At 29.6% G+C, this 25,317-nt stretch overlaps 1 protein-coding gene across 1 annotated transcript in view; it reads left to right on the forward strand.

The window, feature by feature from the left end:
• The window catches only part of MS3_00002207 (uncharacterized protein), a 49,027-nt gene extending 28,049 nt beyond the window's left edge, over nt 1-20,978 (forward strand). The window contains exon 2 of the mRNA XM_012937370.2: nt 18,236-20,978. Within this exon, the coding sequence (XP_012792824.1) occupies nt 18,294-20,435 (2,142 nt within the window). The 5' untranslated portion in view covers nt 18,236-18,293 and the 3' untranslated portion in view covers nt 20,436-20,978. The remainder of the gene's footprint in view (nt 1-18,235) is intronic.
• Nucleotides 20,979-25,317: the final 4,339 nt, after the last annotated feature.

The raw sequence follows: 25,317 nt of genomic DNA on the forward strand, positions 1-25,317 counted from the left end.
GTCACAAGCTTTCTAAGCAAAGATGGATAGTGGCTAGCAGTGGAATACAGGACGCGCGTTTCATCCTATTTGTGACTCATCAGCTGAATGTACCTGTGAATTATACCACATCCATTGATCTAAATTGTTTTCCTTTATAACAAGTTATCAAATCATTTTAACATAACTGTATTCATTACTGACCATAAAATTAAATATAAAAAATGCATAAACCCGTTAGGAAGATTATTTCTTTATGTAATATTTAATGATATGATGATAAGATATTTCATCAAGTTGCCTTATCTAATATTATTTCTATTGATAATGATATCGTTATTCACGTAACTTATTTCCCTTTTTTCTTTAAATGAACTGTTGGTTAATACAAAGTTTATTTTCAAACGATACATTGTTCTCCCTGAAAACTGATAAAATTCTTTGCTCTAAGTAGACATTTTCATAGTCAAATTACATTGTGTAATAGGTATCATTACCAAGGTTTGACATGACAATTTCGAACAAATTTGGTTATTTATTCTCTGAAGAAGCGGCTTACACTAAGTCACGAAACGTCAGAAAATCAAATTTTTCTACTCACTAGGATATTACAAATATATTATTTATTTATACATTGTGTAATGTTTATTTATTTATTGTAAAGTATATCAAGTAATTCAAATCTATAAAATAAACAACAACAGTATGTATTTGCTGTAATGAATTTTCATCGTGTCTCATTCAAATCCAGACTATTTCAAATTTCAAGTAAAATCCAATTCACTTGGTATTGTTCGCTTGTATCTTCCCATTGTTATTTAGGACTCCAGTTGATCAGTCTCTTATTGACATATATGCATCCTGTGTAAATTGCCTCAACATTACCTTAAGTTAGTTAGTTATTATGACTCAATACCTAAGTGGATAATGCGATGGCGTTTGAAGCGAACGGTATACTGTGTCCGAGTACCGGACTGAACATCAACTCTGGGATTCAGGTGCATCCAACTAACGAGTACCGAATAGGACGAAACTCGCGTCCTGGATCCAACTGCTAGCCACCATCCATCTTCGCATATGAAATGCAATTCGTTTATGACTAGTTTTTTTAATAGATAAAAAAATTCCCATAAATCACAAAAATAGATTATATTTTTGTGAATTTTCATGAGTCTCTTATTTCATTAATTCATAGCATAAATTATGTAATTCCCAGTAAATTATTGTTTACTTTCGTGTATAAACCCTTATCATTAGTTTAATAATTCAAAGTATAAACGTTCTTTCAATAATCAATATTGTTCATTTGAAACTAATATGTACTATATGCGTGATCTGTTAAATAAAAATTTGAGCATAATTAGTAATGAAATGGATCATTAAGATTTCAATAACAAGACTAAATTAAAGATTAGTATCACTGTAAAAATGAATTTTGTTAGTTTTGATAATTGTCAGTGATAATATGAATTTAAGACAGTCGATTTGGTATACTGACTGTATTTGAAAAAGAAGAATTTCACATTATCATGTATTATACGATCTATTAGGATACATTCAAATATTACTGAAATTAATAACAATCAAAGTATATAAATGCAGGGAAATGTTTAATTTCAGCTAACCATAATCTTGTGTACCTATATCTGAAAATGTCTACCATTTTAACTACGCAATGAAATCATGAATGTTTCATTAGATAATTTCAAGTCTCTAAGTAATTCCTAATACTAACACTAGGGATCAGCTATAATATAGAAAATCTGTAAATAGTTAATACTGTTTTTATTTTCATAACTTCTTTCTCCAATCATTTTCTAGCTACCAGTAAAATAGACATATAAATGAAAATTATATTTGAAGTAATCTCAGTGATTGAAATTTAAAATAATTACAACATGTCGTCCAGTAAACTTGTCTGGACTTCTTCAGGGTAATAATCAAAATCAAAATCATCCAAGAATTAACAATCAAATCAGATCAAATCTATACTAGTTTACTTGATGAAAGGTTGGAATAATTTTAAATTTCAATCGCTGAGATTACTTCAAATATAATTTTCACATGTAATGTCTTCTGTATACTCGACGTACAATTTTTGTGAAACTATTCATTCTAATCTTGATGAATATTCTTATAGATCTAAACAAATCTCCACAGTTCTTGAAAACTCCACCATAAAACTTGAATATTAAAAATGAAAACTTTTGAGAGAATGTTACAGGAAAATGACACATCTTAATTACCTTTGTGCCTTGATGGTTGAGTATTTATTGGTAGATACATTGAACCAGAGTGTAATTCAGTTGAAAAAGAAGAAAAACTATATTTCAGCAGTTTCTTTGTACAAGTTCGAGAACACAGTCATACAAAGGAGATTTCATTGATAAATAATCCATTTGTTTTGTAGTCATTTTCGATTGATTGTTTGATTATCCTGATATTTCTGTCTTCTACTTATTCAACTTTTTTTTCTTAACTCACATTAATTTTTCATTTAAATTCTAAATGTAAATAATACTGGAACTTTTTTTCAAAATAACTTAACCGTCTCTAACTTGTAGTGACTTTACTTTGTTACTCGATCACCTCGATAACCGTTATAATCTAAATTTTAACGGTGATTAAAATTAAAAGGCAATGAAAAGAGGTTACTATAGTTTATCAAGGGATAATGTAGATCACAAAGGCATAAGCACATCGAACAAATTTGGAGCGGAGAGGCGAACAAGTAAGTATATACGAGCAATTACATAGACAAATATATGGTCAAATAGCTTAAGGGCACAGCAAGACAAAGCAAGAACAAATAATAAGATTTGAGTAGATATATACATGGAGTGGAGAATGAATTATCGAGTAACATTTAATATATTAACATTTTACCTAAAGTTCGTCATATGATCTAGTGATCATAACGGTACAAAGGAATATGCAATTTTTTACTGTTTTAATAACATCGTCTGTTAAGCAAGTTAATAAAAGGGTTTAATTGAAATTAACCATGATCGAAGTTGGTGGTAGGATAGTTGATATAATTGTATGTAAAATAGATTTATGTAGAATAAAACGGTATACATTTTATCTATTGACAATGTCGTCATGTTAACTAAAACAGCACTATTATATAGCATTGTTAGGATGGCGTGGACAATGGTAAATTAACTGAGCTTCATTCCCTCTGCAATTGATGATTTCTTTAAAGCTATCATAATGCTTTTGTTATTAGAAATACACGTGAAACCAATTTGAAATAATTATAACATATAATAGAGTGCACTGCAATCGATTTTGCTTTACACTGGACTAAGTAAGCAGTTTAGATCAAATAAACAGACAGTATTACAGTAAGGAAGATTCATCATGCAAGTGGATAGTAATTGAAGCAGACACTTCTTTCGTTCTTCAGAATGACAACAAAAGTTTGACGATTAAAACATTCAGTATAGTGAATGCTGTATCATCGAAAACGTGTTAGTATAACATGGGTGTTTACATACAGTAATAAATTATGATATCAAATATTAAAGTAAATCTAGCTTCAGAATAGGCACATATGATTAGTTTATGATCACTAAGTTTATAACTGATGACTGACTTATGAGGAGGGTATGGTTTCATTTATATTTTCTAATGATAAGTAAACTAATAACAATCCATAGTGGTTATAAATTTCTCAACGTGTACAGTCCTTTATAGTTCGAAGTCACATGATTCGACATAACAGTGACAATGAAATCTAAGAAATGTAGATTAATTATTTTGCATATCATAAAGTTGATGACCGTTACTGAGTGAATAAGTGGCTAACAATATGTTACCTATGCTTACCCATAACCTACCATCCTGAATAATGATAAACTATCTGTCCGGTTTTTTTGGATACCATAAGATTTATAATAAAAAGTGATCAACAAATATGTGACATTACTTCATATCCACTAGTAACCTCAGTAACAAATCAACATTTATACCAGTTCCTTTTATATATTAGCAGATGCTTAAACAGATTAAATGATCTAAAAATATTTTCAAAGTCCTTATCTCCGTACTTATTAAACAAAATATAAACAAGATAAGAATCAGTCTTTAATTCCTCACTTTATTCATTGCTTAAAGTCTCTTATTCTAAATAATAAGTTGTATGTATTACTTTAAAGCGAATAATGCTACCTCACTGTTTAATAATAGAAGTCGGTAAGATATAGTGTTTATTTCAAACAGTTAAAGCCTTTTGTTAAAATAACTATAGATCCAAACCAGACTGCATGATTTCTATTATGATAAACTAAGTAACTTAAAAAGACTTTTTCGTATTACATTTATCGGTTTTAAAATCTAAATTATATTCTTTTATTTATATACGGTATCAAACCATTATTTTTTCTTCTACCTTCAAGTGATCAAACCATAATTCTGTTTTATTCAACTACTCTGTCTCATAAAAGTTTATTATCTTGAATCTAGGTAACATAAGTCAACAGAAATATCTTTATTTCAGCGGAAATTTTAGATTTTCAAATAGTAATATCAAGATAATCCGATTCGGATCCATATATATATCAACACAAACTGATGATTATCAGTATGAGGATTTGTGGAAATTGTAGTCTTTTTACAGTTTAATTCACGAGTAGAGTAATGTTAGGCATTAACACTGTTGGATATCAACTCAATGGTTTAGAGGTTAAACATAAATGTGTGAGACCGAACGTATTGGTTTCAACTCCCACGTGAGGAATCGTGGTGGTCTAGCTTAGATTAATTCATGACTTCAAATGTGAAAATAATATATATATATATATATATATATATATATATATATATATATATATATATATATATATATATAATGTTAAATATAACATGATTGTATACGGAAGTTGGACATACGCAATCCCATTTGCAGAAGTTGTACAATAGTAGTTACAGTTATTTTACACATACTGAGTTTTAATAAAATAGAAAATTGTTGCGTCATTTTTAAAGGTATCATATGTTAGTGGAAAACTCAAAATTATGTAACGGTTAAATGGTAGTAAGAATAAAAATAACTTATAGAATAAAAAGAATAATAATAAGTGTTCACCCAATGATCATAAATAAAAGATTAGCATGTGTTAGTAGCAAATTAAGAATAACCAGTTAGGATCATGATAGAACAAAGGACTTATTATACTTGGATCTGAGAAATTTGGAATAAGAAATTCATGAATAACAAAGGCTTTATCAATTTAAGCCTGGTCTTTATGTTCAGAAGAGTGAATCCTATCATCAGAATGAAAATTTTCCCCACTGAACTCCGTTTTTTTCTAAATTACATTCCATTGATTAAAAAAAGAATATTGTCTAATATGAGATTAGAGGTAAATAATATGAATAAATACTGATTGAGAATTATCTTTCATAATTCGATGGTTGATGATAGGCAGATGACAAAAAAATCAAAGATGGATAGTGGCTAACAGTAGAATCCAGGACGCGGGTTTCGTCCCATTTGGGATTTGTCAACTGGTTGTACATACATCCCAGAGATGGTATTTATTACTGGACTGGATTTCACTGCTAACCACTATCCATTTCTGTCTATAATACTTGTGACTTATGGCAATATCGAGGCAATCCACTCAGGATGCACATATACCAATAACAGACTGATCAATTACAATCTTAAGCATCAATAGGAAGATTCAAACAAACAATACAAAAATGCATTAGTAGATGCAATAATCATTTTCAATACTTTTTGACAGATAATTGAGAAATATTCACATTTTTTGTTTATCTATACCTATAACTATTCAAATCATATTAAGCTATTGGCAGCATTACAATCGAAATGAATTCATTCTTCAATAAATGAGTTTCCTCACAAAATAAAAACATGATAAAAGGGTACACAAAGAAAATACACATTTTAATAGATCACGCACATTTTGGATTTATTCTTTTGAAAACTGAGTATTTTGTTCGTTTGTTTTTTTATTATAAAAATACAAACAAACAAAATTTAATTGAAACATAAACGAAAATACTTTCAGAGTTCAATGAATTCATGATGTTTCAGTGAAGAGAAAGAAAAATGGTTTCTACGACCTCATATTACTTAAAATGTACAATTGTATTTATAATTAATTTTTACATGTAATCGATTATCATATCATTAAAAAGGTTCTGTACAAATTCATATTGCAAATATAGTTGTACAGTTAGAAGAGATGATATAATCGAAAAAAAAATCTTCATTTTATGAAATGGATGGATATATTTCCTGTCTGGTGTTTTGTTACTTTCATAAATGTTAACATGAAGTTAGTAATTTAGATCAGCTTTGAATTTCTATAAAGTTTAACAACAAATTCATAGTATATTCCACAAACAGAATAAGTTTTGTTTCGTTAACACTTTCATAAGGAGATCATGGTGTGAACTTGATATATTTCACTATTTCTAACACTAACAACTTTCCTACATCTAGTTCCTTTGATGAATTTGAACAAAGGTACAACAGCATAGATTACATTTATATAAGACTAGGTATTATGAGGTGGGCAGTTTCGTAAACTAAAGATAAAACTTATTTAGGTGATTTTGTCTTCAAATATGAATATTTTTATTCGTACTAACATTGTTCTAAGAGTCAAACTGTCACGAATATCATATTTTCATTTCTAGATAATAAAATAATGATAATCATTTATTTAGACTTATATTTATCTTTATGTTGTGTACGAGATCCGATATTCAGAAATCCAACTAATTTTGCTCCCAAAAAATTGAATAATTTGAAAGAGTTCATAAAACTGGTTAGGTTTCATAAATTCTATTCCATTCTAAAAATTTCGCATATTTTTACTTAGTGGATTGTTCACCAAAAATAAAACGATGAATTGATTACTAGACTGAATATATCATCGTCATATCATATTCTCTCAAATAATAACAGAAACATATTCACAGAATAACATTAAGCTCTTTATTTGACTTTCTTCAGTTGATGAAGTTTTAATCTATGTAGATTATTTATACTAGTACTATCTGAGCATGTTCGATTGAATAATAAACGAATAAATCAAATATGAATGTATAATGGTTAAAATACTCCTAAAATATAGCCCTTCATAAGATAGTAAAATAGTTGATAGTTGTATATCTGAAAAAAGTTTGCTTTTGCACGTTTATAATAATAATAATAATAATAATAATAATAATAATAACCGTTTTCGAAGATTTTCTTTGAAGATGACCTAGAAAAAACGGAGCGTGTGTTTTAGTTTTTTTTATTCCTTTGTCGGTTAATAATTGAATGGTGGTGTAGTGAACAGAACACGGATGGGGACAACCGAATATTATTTAACCCACAACTACAGGACTTGTTAATAAAATCTAACAATCATAAAGTAAATGCTTAATTTGCAAAATGTCCATCAATTGTCTCATAATGGCTCAGACTTCATTGTTCTTGCATTTCCATACAAATTGTATTCTGTTTCCATTCTTTACTATTCGATCCTCTTATCTCTCTGCTGCCAGACCTTCTGTTCACGACTAACATCATATACTACTTATGTCAATATAAGTAGCACACACTACAGTGGTATCATTTTAACTAAATCTAAACAGCGTTACAGTAATTTCCAATCATGTTGAAGAGATCAATAGCAAAACATTGAGCAGAAAAACAGGAATTCATTCTATTCTGGTCTGATATATTCATAACTATGCATTTGCAAAGCCTTCCTTAACATGGTGATTCTATCAACAGTTTATTACTTCATCTTTGCATGTTCTCTTATTCTGACTACACCAATCCTTTGAAATTCATATTGTTTTGCTGAACTGACTGATCGCAACTCATGTTAATCTTAGTCTCTATTAATTTAGATATACAAACACTTCATTGCATAATCAATTAATTATTGTAGCTCTATAATCTACTGTTAATATGTCTGATGATGCGGGATATTTTCTGACCTCTTATATTTATTTGGAACAATGTTTAAATTGTCTTCGACAATGTTTCTCCACCCTTATGATAGATATCCCATTTTACTGTTATAAGTATGTCAACCATAAGATAAATTTGATTTTGAACTATTGTAGGTTGTAAGCAGATGATGAGAAGCTAACAGAAGAGTATGGATTTATCCTGTTCTGCTCGGCTCTTCATTCTTATTTTTATGTGAGATTTATAAAACATGACCTTTCGAATTATCAACTGCTTATTCGATTCAAAATACTGTTAGAAATTGATTTTGGGAATTAAGATACGGAATAAGGGTTAGAAGTTATGATAATAAATCCGGTTTAGGGTTTTCATCACGAACTGACATATGCCACCAAAAAGAACCCTATTTAGACACTTGAATAAGTGAATTTCGCTCACCAATCCAAGACACACAATCTGAAACATAGATTGTTCCTTCCTATACTTTAAATTCACCTTAAGACTTAATGATCTAATGGCTCATATATAATTTGATCGGCATTTAAAACGGAACAATTGTATGCATTATCATCATTTGTACTTTAATTACATAATAACTTAATGAATTGACGAATTCAATATATTTTTACTTCTTATTCCTATTCAAATAATTCCCGTAAGGTTTTTGGTAAATTTCAATTATAGGTATTTATATATTCTTTTCTTTGTGATTATTTAATAAAAGCTTTTTTGATTACTTAAGGTCATCCTAACCGATACACATTATATCTCGTTTTTAATAAAATGGTTTATGTATAACGGGTGAGGCTATAATTTATGGACGACTTTTGAGCGACGTCGAAGTAACCCTGAGAATGTTCACCTAATAACAAGGATTAAATGAGGTTTATAAACCAGTGTGAGGAAATAGAATTGTGATTTGCAGTTGATGGTTAAGATTAGGAATTAGATTTAGGGTTTTTATCACGAACTGACATCAGCTATAATGTCAAAACTCTATTTAGCCAAATTTGTGAATGAATTTCGCGCCAATATCTAAGACCTGTTGTCGTAAATCTGATTGGTTCGTCCACAAATTATAGTCCCGTCGTATAACATTATGAATTGAATTTGCTAACAAATGAAAAGTATAAGAATTTCTTGGAAATTGATTATTACTATTATTATTTGTGTCCTCTTTCATTATATAATTGAGGATATTTCATTTAGATGTGACCACTTGAAAGAAATATACCTTGTTTACTTACTGATACTAATAGAGTGCTAACAATCGGATCTCAATAAGATTGTTAATCAAACCGACTTTTTGAATTCTTGTCAAAAATTTTTCATCTTAAACTGTTAAACGAAGTTAACAGTAATTTTTTTTTGAAATCATTAGCCAAATCGCTAATTTATGGGGTCCTTAATATTTGAGTTGAGTGAGTTGAGTTAGACTTCCATAGTGCTATCTGATGTAACTTAGAAAACTCTTAAGATCAATGCCTTCTTCTCAAAGTACTTCCAACTGTCTAAAATTAATGATTATTTTATTGTGCTCAAATATTTTGTATTAATAAATTGAAATATCGTTTATTATGTTCATAAAATGATGTCATGCTTCAATTATCAAAAGTGGAGTATAGACAAACAAAAATTGTCAGCCATGCCAGACACAAAGTCTAAATGTCTACTTATCTATTGATTTTGTTTCCAATGAGATTGTTTAACGTAACAAGTATTTTTATATGACATAAAAATCCAACTATAGTTTTCCCTGGCCATATTTCCAAGTAATCAATGTGGATTTTTTTTAAAAAATATGAAATATATTCACTATGATTTGTTTCGTTGATTAAAAACTGTTATGTTGAACAATTTACATTTACGAAGTTCATTTTGAAGAAGTGGCGTTTAAAACCTCTATAAAGTTTGAAGCAATTTTTGTCCAGAAAATCTTTCCTCTTTATTAAATCATTGTAGCTTAACCATTTAAATGAGTAATCCCGCGAGCGAGATCGTGGATGCGCACTGCTTAGGAGTCCCACAATAGGTCTTCAATTGTGGTGGTCTAACATCAATCGGTTCATGATCTCAATCAAAAACATAATAATCTCCACAACCCCTATACTAGTAGATGAGTAGTCTTTGAGAAGTGACTTCAGTTAGAGGTTCATTGGAACTGGAGAAACACTTTATAGCCAATTTATCTTAATAAGAATACCTTCGGTACAGTTTACTTACAATCCTGTCAAGAATAGAAACCATCACGCTTACGTTTTTCGGTGAATGAATTATTTCTCAACGGCTGAATCAAAACCCAGTATTTCACACTATCAACTTCAGTTATTCAACCGACAGCTAAGTAGACAAAAATACAAATAATCAAGACGATTATTCAGTTGAACGTTAGTTTAGAACATTTTAAATGCTTTTCCTAAAGAGTTAATAAATTATGGCGACATTTTCGTATTAGATACTTTGGAATGTTTGAAAATTTCATGCACTTAGTCCCCTTAATTTTCTTAAAGAGAGATTGGAGAATCGCGCAGAACAATATAAATCCATACTCTTCTGTTAGCTTCTCATCATCTGCTTACAACCTACAATAGTTCAAAATCAAATTTATCTTATGGTTGACATACTTATAACAGTAAAATGGGATATCTATCATAAGGGTGGAGAAACATTGTCGAAGACAATTTAAACATTGTTCCAAATAAATATAAGAGGTCAGAAAATATCCCGCATCATCAGACATATTAACAGTAGATTATAGAGCTACAATAATTAATTGATTATGCAATGAAGTGTTTGTATATCTAAATTAATAGAGACTAAGATTAACATGAGTTGCGATCAGTCAGTTCAGCAAAACAATATGAATTTCAAAGGATTGGTGTAGTCAGAATAAGAGAACATGCAAAGATGAAGTAATAAACTGTTGATAGAATCACCATGTTAAGGAAGGCTTTGCAAATGCATAGTTATGAATATATCAGACCAGAATAGAATGAATTCCTGTTTTTCTGCTCAATGTTTTGCTATTGATCTCTTCAACATGATTGGAAATTACTGTAACGCTGTTTAGATTTAGTTAAAATGATACTGACAATAAATAAGTATAACTCCAATCATAATCATAAAACTTAAAAGTCCACTCGTTCGATCAGGCACGTTGATTTCAAACCAACAAGTTGGAATCTAGTTGTTCGTATTTTCTAACTGTATTCAAATAAAGAGTTTTAAACTAGAAACAAATCGTTCTTTATTACTCTACAATTACTAGTTGTCAGAATTTGATAAGAGCTAGCCTTATGTTAAATAGTCTTCACAAAGAGGTCTTAGATGTATTGTTTATGAAGTCAAAAAATGAATAGTAAATATCAGCAGATTTTAAAGTGACTATGAGAATGTGGTACACAGTGGAACTATATGGAATCGATCAGCTGATTGAAACCATCACTCTCAGTTCACATAGCGAGTACAATAAAATGCAACCACTGGGCCACATTTCAAATTCAGTCTAGTGGCACTGTAAGGCAACAATGATTAGATGATATAAATAAGCTGCACCTTCAAAATTCACGAGAATGAATTACACATAGTACAGTTCAATTAATATACAGGTAGTTTAGTCACTAATTTAATCAGTTTCAAAATTAGAACAACAAAGTTTTACTGTGTTTGTTGGTCTTCAGTTGTTTGTTAACTAATCCGATCGCAAAAATCTGTAAAAGTCGGGAAATGAAAATACAATTTTCATTGGTGTGCTGTGATTTTATTAGTTCGAAATGCTTTCATTACTAAAGATGGAAGCAAGGACATAATCGTCGTTTACTTCATTAAGAGGTATTTTAAGCCAACTATTACAGTTTTCACGATTATTTGTTGATTTTCTCTAATAAACACTGCGATTTTCAGGCTTTATTTCACTGTTACAGAATCAGTAATTCACGTTGATTCAACTATTATACTTACAAGCATTGTACATGACAGTGACAACCAGTAAGATGTAGAACATTTATTCTATTCCCAAAGCTAGTTGCCTCAAGCAACAAATCATGAAAACCTCTCAGAATATACATCTCTTTCCATTTCTTTCTGTTCTTATTGTATATTACATGACTTCAATCACGAAATAAAAGGTATAGTACAATAATATAATTTCAACATGTACGTATGTATGAAAATATAAGTTTGTCGCATTACATAGTGAAACTTGTAATTTCGAACCTCTCAATAAGCTAAGGCAATAACTTTTTTTTAAAAATATGTGTTCTCCAACACCATTCAATTATTAACTGACACAGTTTTTAAGGATTAAAAAGTGGTAAAACACACGCTTCATTTTTTTCCGGGTCATCTTCAAAGACATTATTATTAATCTTAAAAGGCGATTATTATTATTATTCTAAACGTGCAAAAGCAAACGTTTTTTTCTTCAGATATCTTATAGGAGTATTTTGTTCAATAAACATCCTTATTTGATGTCATCTTTCAGTATTCAGTTGAACATGTTCATACAGTGCTCATATGGACATTCTATGAAGAATAATACTAGATTGAGTGAGGAAAGTCCAATAAAGAGCTTGATGTTATTCTGTGAATATGTTTATTATTATTATTATTTATGAGAATGTAATATGATGATGATATAATCAGCCGAGTAATCAGCACATCATTTCACTTTTTGATGAACAATCTACTAAGTACAAATATGTGAAATTTTAGAATGGAATAGAATTTGTCAAACCTAACCAATTATATGAACTTCATCACATCAATAGTTTTTAAATTTGATCCTCATTAGGCTCCACTCTAATGTACAGTAATACTTATATGCAAATACGAACTCATTAAACAAATCAAGGCAGTTTATGTGTCAGTGATAACAGTGAAATAGAATACATAAATAAACATAATATGGGAAGAGTACAAATTGTTAGGGTGATAAGAGGTTTATTAGTTTTGATGAGAATGACTAGGGCTTGAATTCATGTTTCATAATGGGAATTACGTCAATGACTTGAAAAAAGTATATTCTTTAATAACATTTACATAACGTATAAGATTATGTAAAAGAAGTGTTCAGATAATTAGAGAATGAAGCAAATATTCCAAGAAAAATGTGCGGGGTTGGGGGTGAAGACAAATAAACGAACAGAGTTAGAGAAAATAATAATAAAGAAACTTATTTATTAAGGCCAAATGGGAGATAAAGTTGTTACAAATTTCGTATGAATATAAATACTTGGATTGTTAGCTCAAATTCTCATAGCTTTTAAGATGTATAAAGGACGAGATTGAACCTCATAAGAAAAACAAGTAGGAATGCGATAAATCACTTTAAATGACCTATTTTTGTCTACTACATGACTGCTATCGATCAAGTGTTTTAGAAAAGAGCTGCGTATGCTTTTGACGTTACTTTTTCCTAGCCACGAGAGGAGGTATTCACAATCTTGTTGACTCAGTTATCTGGTAAATGGGATTTAAACAACACCATATTTATAACTGTATACTGCTTACTTGATGGAAACATCTTTTACTAGCCTAAAGTAGAATAAAGTTGTTTCTATCAAGTAAACAGTATACAGTAATCAGTATGGTACTATTTTATTCAGTTATACGAATAATCTATGCAGAAATGTTGTAACGTGCCTAATGTACGGTTGTTATGTTAAGTCACATTGATCAGAGTTTACATTATAAAGTAGCTTAATACAATCCAGTTAACCCTATTCGACTCATATTTATTCTGATCAAGGATCTTAAAATCTCACTTAACATATACACAGATTCAAGTTAATATTCTATATGCGTCATATTAACATTAACAATTTTATTGTATTTTGTTTAACAAAATCCTAAATTCACATACTTTAAACGATGTACTTTACCCTTAACCTGGCCATTTTTCGAATTATTAATTTAGATTTATGAATCTTAGAACCTGAAGAGAATTTATCGAAAAGAATATTCTTCTTTGAAATACTAGCCATTTAACACCAAATAATTGACAACATGACATATACTGATCTATAGTGGTTGTGGTGTCGGCTATTATGTTAAGCCCATATACCTTTGACAAATGTAATGGTTTTAACAAGATCAATGGTAACTCTAATAAATAAGTTTTAGGATACATATTTTTTTTTATTTTTCCCCATGACTTCACAGATAAATGTACTTTTGATAATGATTATTATTTCAAACTAATTTAATCATTTTTTTTCATACAAGTAACCTTGAACGTTTTTTTCTTCTTTCATTTAATATAAATAAGTAACTCGACCAAAGTAAACTTTACAGTGAACAAAAAAGTGTATTTAGCTTATAAAACACAACAATCTTTATTATTTCATATTAGATTAATATAAAAGTACATTATTAAATTATACTGTCCATGAAATTGTTCGAAATTTTTTTTTAATTATTGTAAATTACATTATGATTTCACTATTAAAATAGATTTCTTACTTAAAGTTCAATGAGAAAATGATTTATCATTATACAACTTCTTAAAATATAGAGTCTCGCCAAATATTGTTCTCAGCTTCAAGGTGTTCATAGTGGTGAGACTCTAATTTATGGACGAGCCAATCAGAGGCGTTTTAGAGATTTCAAGGTTACGGCGCCAACTTCAGTGTTCAGTGCTAACGTGCGATCGGTTCACAGGGAATTTTGTACAAAACGTAATAGTTGAGCGTCTATAACAAATAAAATGGCGAAACTATAATTTGTGGACGAATCAATCAGGTATAAGATAATAGATCTCGGATTTTAACGCGAAAGCCTTCCATCCATTTGGCTAAATACATTTCTGGCATTTTAGCTGATGTCAGTTCGTGATGAAAACCCATACATAATTCCTAACTAAGGCAAATTACGACAATTATTGCGAACTGGATAATAAAAACACCAGTAACACTGGCTGCAGCCAGGTACTACCATATATACGGATGTTTGAAGAGCGTGCACTCAACAACCGGAGGTCGACTATTCTGTAGCCGTATGAATGATTTCCTCTGCTGCATGCATTACGATTTTAGAATCTCTGAACCTCTTTCTAACCTTGACAAATTTTTGAACCACGTATAAGAAGTGTATCCACTTTATTTCCTTGGTTTTTTGTAATAGTTTTACTCTATGCTTACTGTTTGCTGATTGGCTAATATTTCTCAAGGTCACTGAAGATCGTCCATAAATTAGAGTCTCGCCCAATATTTTAATATATACTTTAAATAATGATGTTGATATGTAGGTATCATTACAAAGGTTTGATTGGATAATTGTAAATAAATTGAGCATTAGGTGTAAATTAAAGAGAGTATGAACAAAGATTGGTATAGAATAATATGAATTCATTTTATTTCGTTAGGTTCTCATTAGCTGCTCACAACCTTTGGTTTTCAAATATTTTAGGTTGTAAACAACTGATGAGAATCTAACGAAATAAAATGAATTCATATTATTCTGCACCAATCTTTGTTCTTGCTCTCTTTAAGATAATAAAGGGAACTATGTGTATGATATTGGGTAGATTGTTATAAATAACTTAATATATTTGTAATATCCTAATGAGTAGGAAATATTACATTTTCTAACGTTTTGTGACTCAGTATAAGCCGCTTCTTCAGGATATAAATAACCAAATCAATTTCAATAGTTTATTTAAACTTGGATTAATTTTGATTTGGTTATTTATATATTCTCTGAAGAAATAACTTACACTGAGTCATGAAACGTCAGAAAATCTCATTTTTCTACTCATTGGGATATTACAAATATATTGATGTTGATATGTGTTTAAAATGGAAATGAAGGTTATCATAAATGAAAAAAGACGTAATATGTGATGCTAAAAATTGTAAAGATTAGTTGCTTAATTATATATTGCAAAGCAGCCATGGAAAAATATAAATACCCAATTATTCTGAGTTTCTTATAAAACCATAACCGATGTATTTTGATTTATTAGGCTAAATTTTAGAATTTCTATTTTACAAATAAGTGCTGAGGATTATTTAGCTAGAGATAATTTGAAGATATAATAAGTTAGCTTCAGGTTCCTTGATCAAATTAACTCTAAGACCATAAATTTTAATATCAGTGCAGAAGTTGTTAGCTATATTTCATGAAATTTCAGAGCTCTTACCTCGCACAGGCTTTAGCTAGACCACCATGTAAGGCCAGAAAGAACTAGACAGACGTTCCGTCCTAGTGTGGAATTCCTTAGATGTGCGTATTCACGACCATATCAGGCAAAGAGTTAAAGACCATAGGGCATCACACCGAGGGCCTTACCATTATACAACTCAGTTGGCACTCAATCATTCATATTACTAACTTTACTCGCGATACTGTCGGTCTTCAATCCATTGCTTTGAGCAGCATCTTTTTCATTTCAAATGTAATCAAACCCGATCGGTCACAGTATACCACTAGAACTCTAGGAATTACTTTGAAAGTAAGTTATTTTCGAGGGTATCAGAAATAGCACAATCAAGCAATACGGCTTCTGACTTCATTAAGTTGTTTTTCTTTTTTACTTTTCATTGCCAAACATCTTCCACAAATCTAAACATTTAACATTACATTCTTTTTCGTGTAATATTATATATATATATATATATATATATATATATATATATATATAAGTAGTAAAGCGATTCCGACATAACAATCTGTGACTCAGTCATATCAGGTACATTATTGTACATGTTTTTAGTACAATACGGAACTAATCTGCATCCTGTCATTGTCTTCTGATTAGCATCTGGGTTAGAAAGAGGCGTCAAGGTCTTAATTGTGATTCATTATTCAGTGTATAAATTCGTGAAATCAGCTGCTGGTCCTACTGGCAATATAGTACGTGATATTGATTAAGAATTCTCAACGTTTAATGAATCCTTATCCTTTTTTCTTAAAGGACAACATTTTTATGAGTCATATCTGGTCAAGGTAGGGATAGGGGTGTCACTAACTTTTGAGCAGATGATACCATAAAGAAGCAGTTGGAGTTTGTCATTAACATACTGGCGGAATTAGGCTGCCCAAGAGGTTATTCTAAAGAAATAGATATATGCAGGGAAAATAAGTTGGAAATACGGACCAATCATAAAAGTCTAATTTATATAAGTTTGGCCTACTTGCTTTATTGAACTATTGTGTAAACCTTTCACGATTTTGTTATTCATATCATCACTATCAGTTTTTTCTGTTTACCAGTTATTTAAATGGTTACTCTGTATAGTAATAATTATGATATTTTACATATATATAACGATTAATTGCAATGTATTCGGACTAGTATGTTATAAATGTAAACAAAGAAATACCGTTCATATCCATTGACTATTTGAATATTTGGTCTTTGCCGAGTGGCTCGGTGATAAAGAAATATTCACGTAGATGAATTAACTTGCATATTCCTTCACTACCAAGCATTTCCACTGTGAGATGGTCGAGAAGATTTTCAGCTCAGGTGGATGATTTTGATGGAGTTTTGTCCTCTGAGATGGATGGTTTGGTCGTGGAGCTTTCATCGTTCGACCGTCATTGACCAAACCATCCAGCTCAGAGAACAAAACTCCATCAAAGTTTGAGAATTTACTTAACTCCAATTATAATTAGTAAGATATTATTTTAGTATATATTGTTTCATTAGAACAATTGTTATGGAATGATTTTCTACCTTCATTTATTTTAAATATACAATCTATTTGAAAGGAACTTGGTTAAAGTAAACTCAGCTAATTGAACTTCGTTAATTCATTTAATAGGGACTCGTTAACTGTAACGTTCATCATCATTTGTATATGAATACTGATCTAATCTTGTTAGCATCATGTACTGAAAGATCAATAATAAAGTAAAAGACATTGCTTTTTGCATGAACACACTATTGATTAACACAAAAATGAATTTGCTTTCTTGTATAATTGTTTTACTTAGTGAATAAGATTAGACTATAGTTTATAGACGACCTTTAAGCGACGCTAGAGTGACTTTAAGAGTGTTCACTCACTAACTAGGACAAAACGAAGGTTATAAAACAGTGTGAAGAATTAGAATTATGATTTACAGTTGATGGTCAAGGTTAAGAATTAGATTTAAATTTTCATCACGGACTGACATTAGTTATAATGCCAGAACGGTATTTTGCCAAATGAATGAGTAAATTTCACACTAAAATCCATGACCTTTTATCTAATACCTGATTGGTTCATCCGTAAATTATGGTCTCGCCGTGAATAAACTTGTTGAAATTAAAATCATTTTGTCGTTCTTATTTTTTCAACACTTTGTTTCTTTCTTTATTAGTTACAATGGAACTGACAAAATCGAACCCTTCTGATTGTCAAACTAATGTAATTAAACAATGATTTATACTGTTAAGGAAAATTGTTTATCGTGTTATGATGAACCAGTCAAATGTAATCATTGTAATCAACTAGAACATGAATCTTCGTGTATAAATTGTTCAACAAAGACGCATCAAAATGTATCAATTCCTAATGATAGTTTCATATCAACTAGAAGAAATAAACCTAAAGGAAAATTGGAATTATTTTGTGTTTTATCTTCAATACGCGGTGTACAAAGAATTTATAGTTCACAAATTCCATTTATTCGTATTTTATGGATTTTATTTGTTATTATAATGACATGTGTTTTAATGGTTAGTTCCGGTTTTTTAATTTCTGATTATTTATGTTATTCTACAGCCTGGAATACACGTAGTTTATTAGATGATAAATCTGAATTCCCTGCAATCACATTATGTGCACATAATCCATTTTCTTTAAATGTGAATAGTTTATGGAAAGAAAATATTGTACCAAGTCCAAGACAGATTAAATCACGTTTAAGACAGTTATTAGTAACAATGTTAGATAATGGTATTACAGATTATACTGGTGATTTAGCTTTCTCAGATTCAATAGAATTTTATTATACAAATTTAAATTTAAATGATACAATTAAAGTCGGTCATGATAAAGATATGCTTTATCATTGCATGTTATATGAAGAAGGCTCAACAGTTGTTGCAGAAAAATGTGATTTAGAACCAGAAACATCTATCAGAATAAGACGTTTCACACATCCTAAATACTTTAATTGTTGGACTATAGATGGTAAACCGAATGCCTCAACTTCTGATGTCACACGATTAATTATTCTAGCACATTTAATACCATTAAAAAAAATTGAAGGCGCAAATACTTCATTTATTATGGATTCATTTACACGTGGTGAAGGTATTAAAGTTGTTATACACGAAAAAGGTACTTATCCAGAGATTGAAAAACATGGTGTTAATATACAACCAGGTCGTATGAATGAAATTAATTATGAAACAATATTTTGGAAACGTCTACATACCCCAGTAGCACCATGTACAAATGAAAATATTTCAATTGAAGATCTTGGTATATATTATACATATAAACAAAGTCAATGCCTTAATCGTATGTTACAAAATGAATTATTTACAAGATGTGGTTGTCTTAATTCTGAATGGCCTCGATCAATTAAATTATTAGATCAACATAAATCTTTACCATATTGTCAAAAATTACCAATCAATGTAAATAATATACATGGAGCAGAAGAAATGAAAACACGTCTTGATTGTTTTGGTACAGTATTAACTGATTTAAAACAACTTAAAGAGAAAGCTGTACAAAAAGGTGTTTGTATACCACGTTGTGGTTATTATACATATGATACAAAATTAAGTGTTACATCATGGGATCCAGATCCATATAAACTTGCTTTATATACAAAAGGTTATAGACATGTTGATAAATTTTTAAATGAACCAAATCAAAGAAAACATATTGATGAATTATTAGAAAATTTTGATGCATCAATAGATCCAATAAAAAATAAAAATCAATTACATTCAATACGTACATTATTTTCTAATGATTATCAACGTTTTGATGATGGAACACATACATATATTAGTTTAATTAGACAAGATTTTGATACAATCATGAAAGAAGAACGTTTAGTATTTGATATTTATATATTAATATCACGTATAGGTGGTTTATGTTCATTATGTATTGGTTTAACAATGGCATTTATAGTTGAATTAGTTGAATTTGTTTATTTACTTTGTTTTAAAAATGATATGAAATTAACACAATCAAATGAAAATTATAAATTAAATCAAAATATAAAAACAATGAAAATTAATTGTAAACAACATTGTTTACATGATAAAGAGGAAATAGAACATAATCAATATTATTTGAATGAATCCAAATTGTCAACGATTCCAAATAATCACCATTGTCATCATCATCAACAGCAAAGCCAAAATCTTTGGCAAATAAATTATGATAATAATAGTAATAATAATAATAATATTAATATTACTAATGACAGTAATAAAAATGAAGAATTTTTAACTTCTGAAATAATTCCAAATTGTTTTACCTTAACAACTAATATTGAAAATGATAATCTGTCAGTAACCACAAGTGTTACACAAACTCCAATTGAAAATTAAATTACTATGATTATTATTATAGATTGTTAGTTTAATAAAAACCTTCCTTGTCAAGCTATTAAATTGTAGTGAATAATTGAATTTAATTATTTGACTCTATTTTGATTTCATTGAATCATTAACTATTTATTATTTGATTATACATTATCATCAGTTACCGTTGAAGTGACACATGATTTGTGTTGACCCAGTGTGAATGACGTATGTTTCTGTCATAATATGCATATCTTCTCTTTTATTTTGTATGTTAATTATATTACATAAAGCTTATGAATATATTTTCTTGCACTTTCTTTCTGTATCATTTGTATCATTTGACAACAACAACAACAAAATTGTATTCAATTATAGATGATTTGGTCATATCTAATTCAGTCTTGATTTAGAATTACAGGATCATATATTCATTTGATTGAAAGATCAGTATATACTTCGAAAAATACATGCATATGAATAATATTGTATACTAATTTAATGAAATGTTGTTTATTCATTAAATGTAAATGATACTTTAGGATATGTGAATAAAAATTTTTCATCAGGATCGTTATTCATTATTTTTTAGATGATATCAATATGTTCAAGTGAAAATATGTAGTGGCTGTGCTTCGTTGACCAATCACTGTCGTAACCATTACCATATAATCCTCAACGGTGTTTGAAATCAGAAGGCAAAGGGAAGCAGCTACTAGAGTTTTATTAGCAGATACTCAGACCACAAAGCAGTGAGGCGAACCGAGAGTGTAGAGTGTGTGTAGAGTGTAAATGTACGTGTATATATATATAGGGAAATGAATAGATCATCGAATTAATTAAGCAGCTAGTAATAAAGCTAGCAGAATGAATATGTGCGTAGGCGGTAAACTATGTTCGAGCATACATATTTCATACAAACACAACAATAAAGGTACAATAAGTTGTTATAGTAAGGATGACTTTGTCCGCTAAATAAGTTAACAAAAGGGCTTAACTGAGTTTTAAATGAGAATAATCTCAAGTGCACGTGAGTCGCTATAAATATATCTTCAATAGTATATTATATGATTCTATGAAATTATGAGAAATAAAATAAGAATTAATAAGCAAAGATGGTTAGTGGCTGGCAGTGGAATGACGATGTGTGTTTCGTCCTATTCGGGGCTCGTCAGCTTGATGTACCTGCATCCCAGAATTGATGTCCTAAACATCAATGGGAAAATTCAAACAAATAATACTAAATGAAATAAGAATTAATATATCTAAATTTGATTTAATTAGATTTCATAAACTTTTTGTGTGACATCGAGAAATTAAACAAATTCCTGAATAAAACTAGTGGCTTAATAGGTCTTAAACAGAAATGAAACACTGATTTATTGATATATACTTTTCGAAAGTTCACTGATCACTTTATTACAAAATAAATACCTACCAACTGTATATTCAGATAGACGTACACCATCAATAAAAACAGAGCAACCTAATCAATCTACTGAAAAAAAATATGTAAGAACATTTCTCAGGAACCATAACATAGGCCCCCTAAACAATTTTTAGAAAATGGAGAAATAATATCCAATATTATAGAAAAGTAACATACTAATAACGACTCGAATTATCATTATTGTACTATAGGTCATCCAATAGTTACGATCAATTAAAAAGCAAAGTACATTGATAATAAACTTAAGCTATTTGATAAACACTAAATGTTATATCTAAAAATAGTCGGAAATTGTATCGAATAACGAGAAATATAACACTTCATATATGACGATGCTTGCAAAATGAATATCGCCATATTGTAATCTCGCTTGAAAAAGATCATTTCCATATATGTAGTTTAAATTGTTGAGTTTCGATAATTAATTAGCTCAAATGGAAATAACTTTGGAATGCCATTAAGCTATGATTTCTTTACAGAAATTATTGAGAATAATACCTCATCAAAGTCTATGAGTAAGCTTTAATATACACAGGGGATATCTTTATGACATATATATCATCTGTGGCTAAATCCATAGTTCCAAAACCTACATGAGATATCCAATGTATGTCATATAAGTATCCAAATCATCCTTGAAAAGAAGTTGGCTATAAGGTTTCACTGCTCAATGTTATATTCATGTAGTGAAGTGGTGAGATCATGTAAAGATCTATCCGGACTGGACAGATGAATAATAATAATATACACGTGTAAATAGTTACATTATTTTGTGAGCCTCGATATTCTCCACAGAAGATACATCGGAGAAACCTTAATCCTTCAAAGTCGATTTGATTATGAATAACTTCTATATAAGTGTCTTTCATTAAGCGTTCACCCATATACTTATGTGTACAGCACAAATAATCTAGATAGATCTATCTCAGTCACTCGCCAACCGATTTAATATACATATACTAGTTAGTCTGTTCTCGTAAAACCAGGTTTATGTATTAAGGAGTACATTATAGATTATTTATGAAAATTGCTCCCTTAAGATCATATATTTCAGAATGTATAATTGATTATAACTGTGTAATATAAGACTTATATCTCTTTACTATTTTATAGATCAAAATTTAAAAAAAAATACTTGAGTTTACATCTAATTTACTTTGTGAAATGAATTAAAATTCACAATTTTAATTTCTTTCTATACTGTTATTGTCTCATTAAATTTTATTTGATCCTATTCTAATTTACGATGATTTTTATATCTGCATAGATAAATCTTTGATCTCTGTTTGTTAATTTTTTGAGCTGAACAGATTATTTGGTTGGTTTATTTTTTATTACTTACTTGTTTACTTACGCCTGTTACTCACAATAGCTCATAAAATCAACTGCGCACAAAATTTGTTCAAAAAGACAAGAACACATTGTAACACGCAGCGGGGAAAATGAGGAAAATTATCTAAATACTATCTCCCAAAAGAACGGCTATCCAATCAATTTCGTCAAAAAACACCAAGCAAAAGCAGAAACAAAATCAAGTGCAGAAACCAATAAACGGATTATCCTCATACATGGAAAAGGCATATCAGAAATTCCAACGAGGTTGTTGAGGTCTTCTGGAATAAATGTAGCACATAAACCAACAAACTCACTTTCAATCAATCCTATGCAAGCGAAATGACAGAAGAAAACCGAACACTATCTACAAAACAAATTGTTCCGATTGAAAAAACACAACATCGGACAAAGCGGATGCGTTCTTCATCTTTGCCTTCACGAACATCAATTAGGGGTTAAACGCCATGATTTATACTCGCTTTGATCAATGCATGTAGACAATTGTGGACACACATTTGACTGGGAAAATGTAGAAATCTTGGATAGAGACAATTCTAAAAACATAAAAGAGTGTTTAGAAGATTGGCACTCTGGTCAATCAGTAATCAACAAGCACATTGAAATCGATCCAACCTATAAACCAATCAGTAAAATTCTGGACAAATATAGGTCCAAGAATCAAATCAATGGGCAGTTCAATCAAAATAAAAAAGTAAACAAAGGCAGGTTAAACGTCAACAATAACCAGACAAGATCGAGGTCTACAGGACAAGCTGTGAGTCATATGTGGAGAAATTCAAATACTTCACTTCAACCTAACGTTTGTGCTGAGGATGTCATTCAGAAGAACGATGAAAGCTCCACGACCAAACCATCCAGGTCAGAAAAGAAAACTCCATCAAAATCATGTACCTGAGCTATAAATCTTCTCCACGATCTTAAAGTAGTTTATATGTCATTTTTTAGATTTACTCAATATACACTCACAATTGTCTATGAATACATTTTTCAGTAATCGGTATATGCACTAATGTTTCCGTAAATGTCTGCAATCTAAAGAAAAAAATAATATTTTTAATTGTTCGTCAGGATTACGTGAAATGTCTAGAGTTTCCCATTAGCAATAGAAAATAACTAGTTATTAAGTATCAAAGAAACTTATCAGACAGGGTACTGCTGAGGAGTTCCAAAATAGCTGTTAACATAATTACACAACAACATTTCAGACAATCTTCATTTATAATGAAAATATTTGTAGTTCCTAATATCTTTAACTAGAAGAAAATTAAATCTATTTATTGAAATTCAAAGGTGAATTTAAGTAATTCATGGTTTTCAATGTATGTAATGCTGTTTTAAAAATTGATATACAATTAACATTAATTACATAATAGTACTATTAGAAAAGACAATTCGATTTCAATTATCCAATATTAACTAAGATCTTATCATTGTAGACATTCTTTAAATCTTTAGAAGCTGCATTTCATTGTGAATACCCAAATATTTTTAACATGGATTACTACCCTAGAAAATTTGCTCAATACGTCTTTAAACATAGAGAACTTTATACGTACAGCAATTGGATAGCTAAATTATCAATAAATTAAGGAAATGATGTAAGTGATAGGTGCCGAACCCGCTAAAAACAATAAATATCGAAGTAACTATTATTAAGAGCAAAAATAAGCTACCCAATAAAATGTTATTTTGAACGATCATTCGATACGATCTGAACACCTTGTCCAAACAATTATCATCCTATTTACAGAAAAATTAATTAAATAAAATATGTGGAAACAGTTCACTTCGTAATTGGTGGAAGAAAAAGGATGGCCACTATTCATATTTGAATATGTCAAAGAGTTGTGTTGCATGATGACTGAAGATTGTTAAACATTCTGTGATTAATATAAATGATCTACGATAAGCCACTACTGCAGACTGAAACGTATTCATCATATAACAGTCTATTTTCATACTGATTTAATTCATTAAGATGGATTAACTTTAGGTTATATATATATGAAAAGTGGAAATTCATAACCTTATGGCCGATCTCTTTGTTCATGACTTATATAGCTGAAATATTTTATGCTTCCTTGTACATGAAATAAATAATTT

Source organism: Schistosoma haematobium, chromosome 1, assembly GCF_000699445.3.
Source record: "Schistosoma haematobium chromosome 1, whole genome shotgun sequence".
Classification (NCBI taxonomy): Eukaryota; Metazoa; Platyhelminthes; class Trematoda; order Strigeidida; family Schistosomatidae; genus Schistosoma; species Schistosoma haematobium.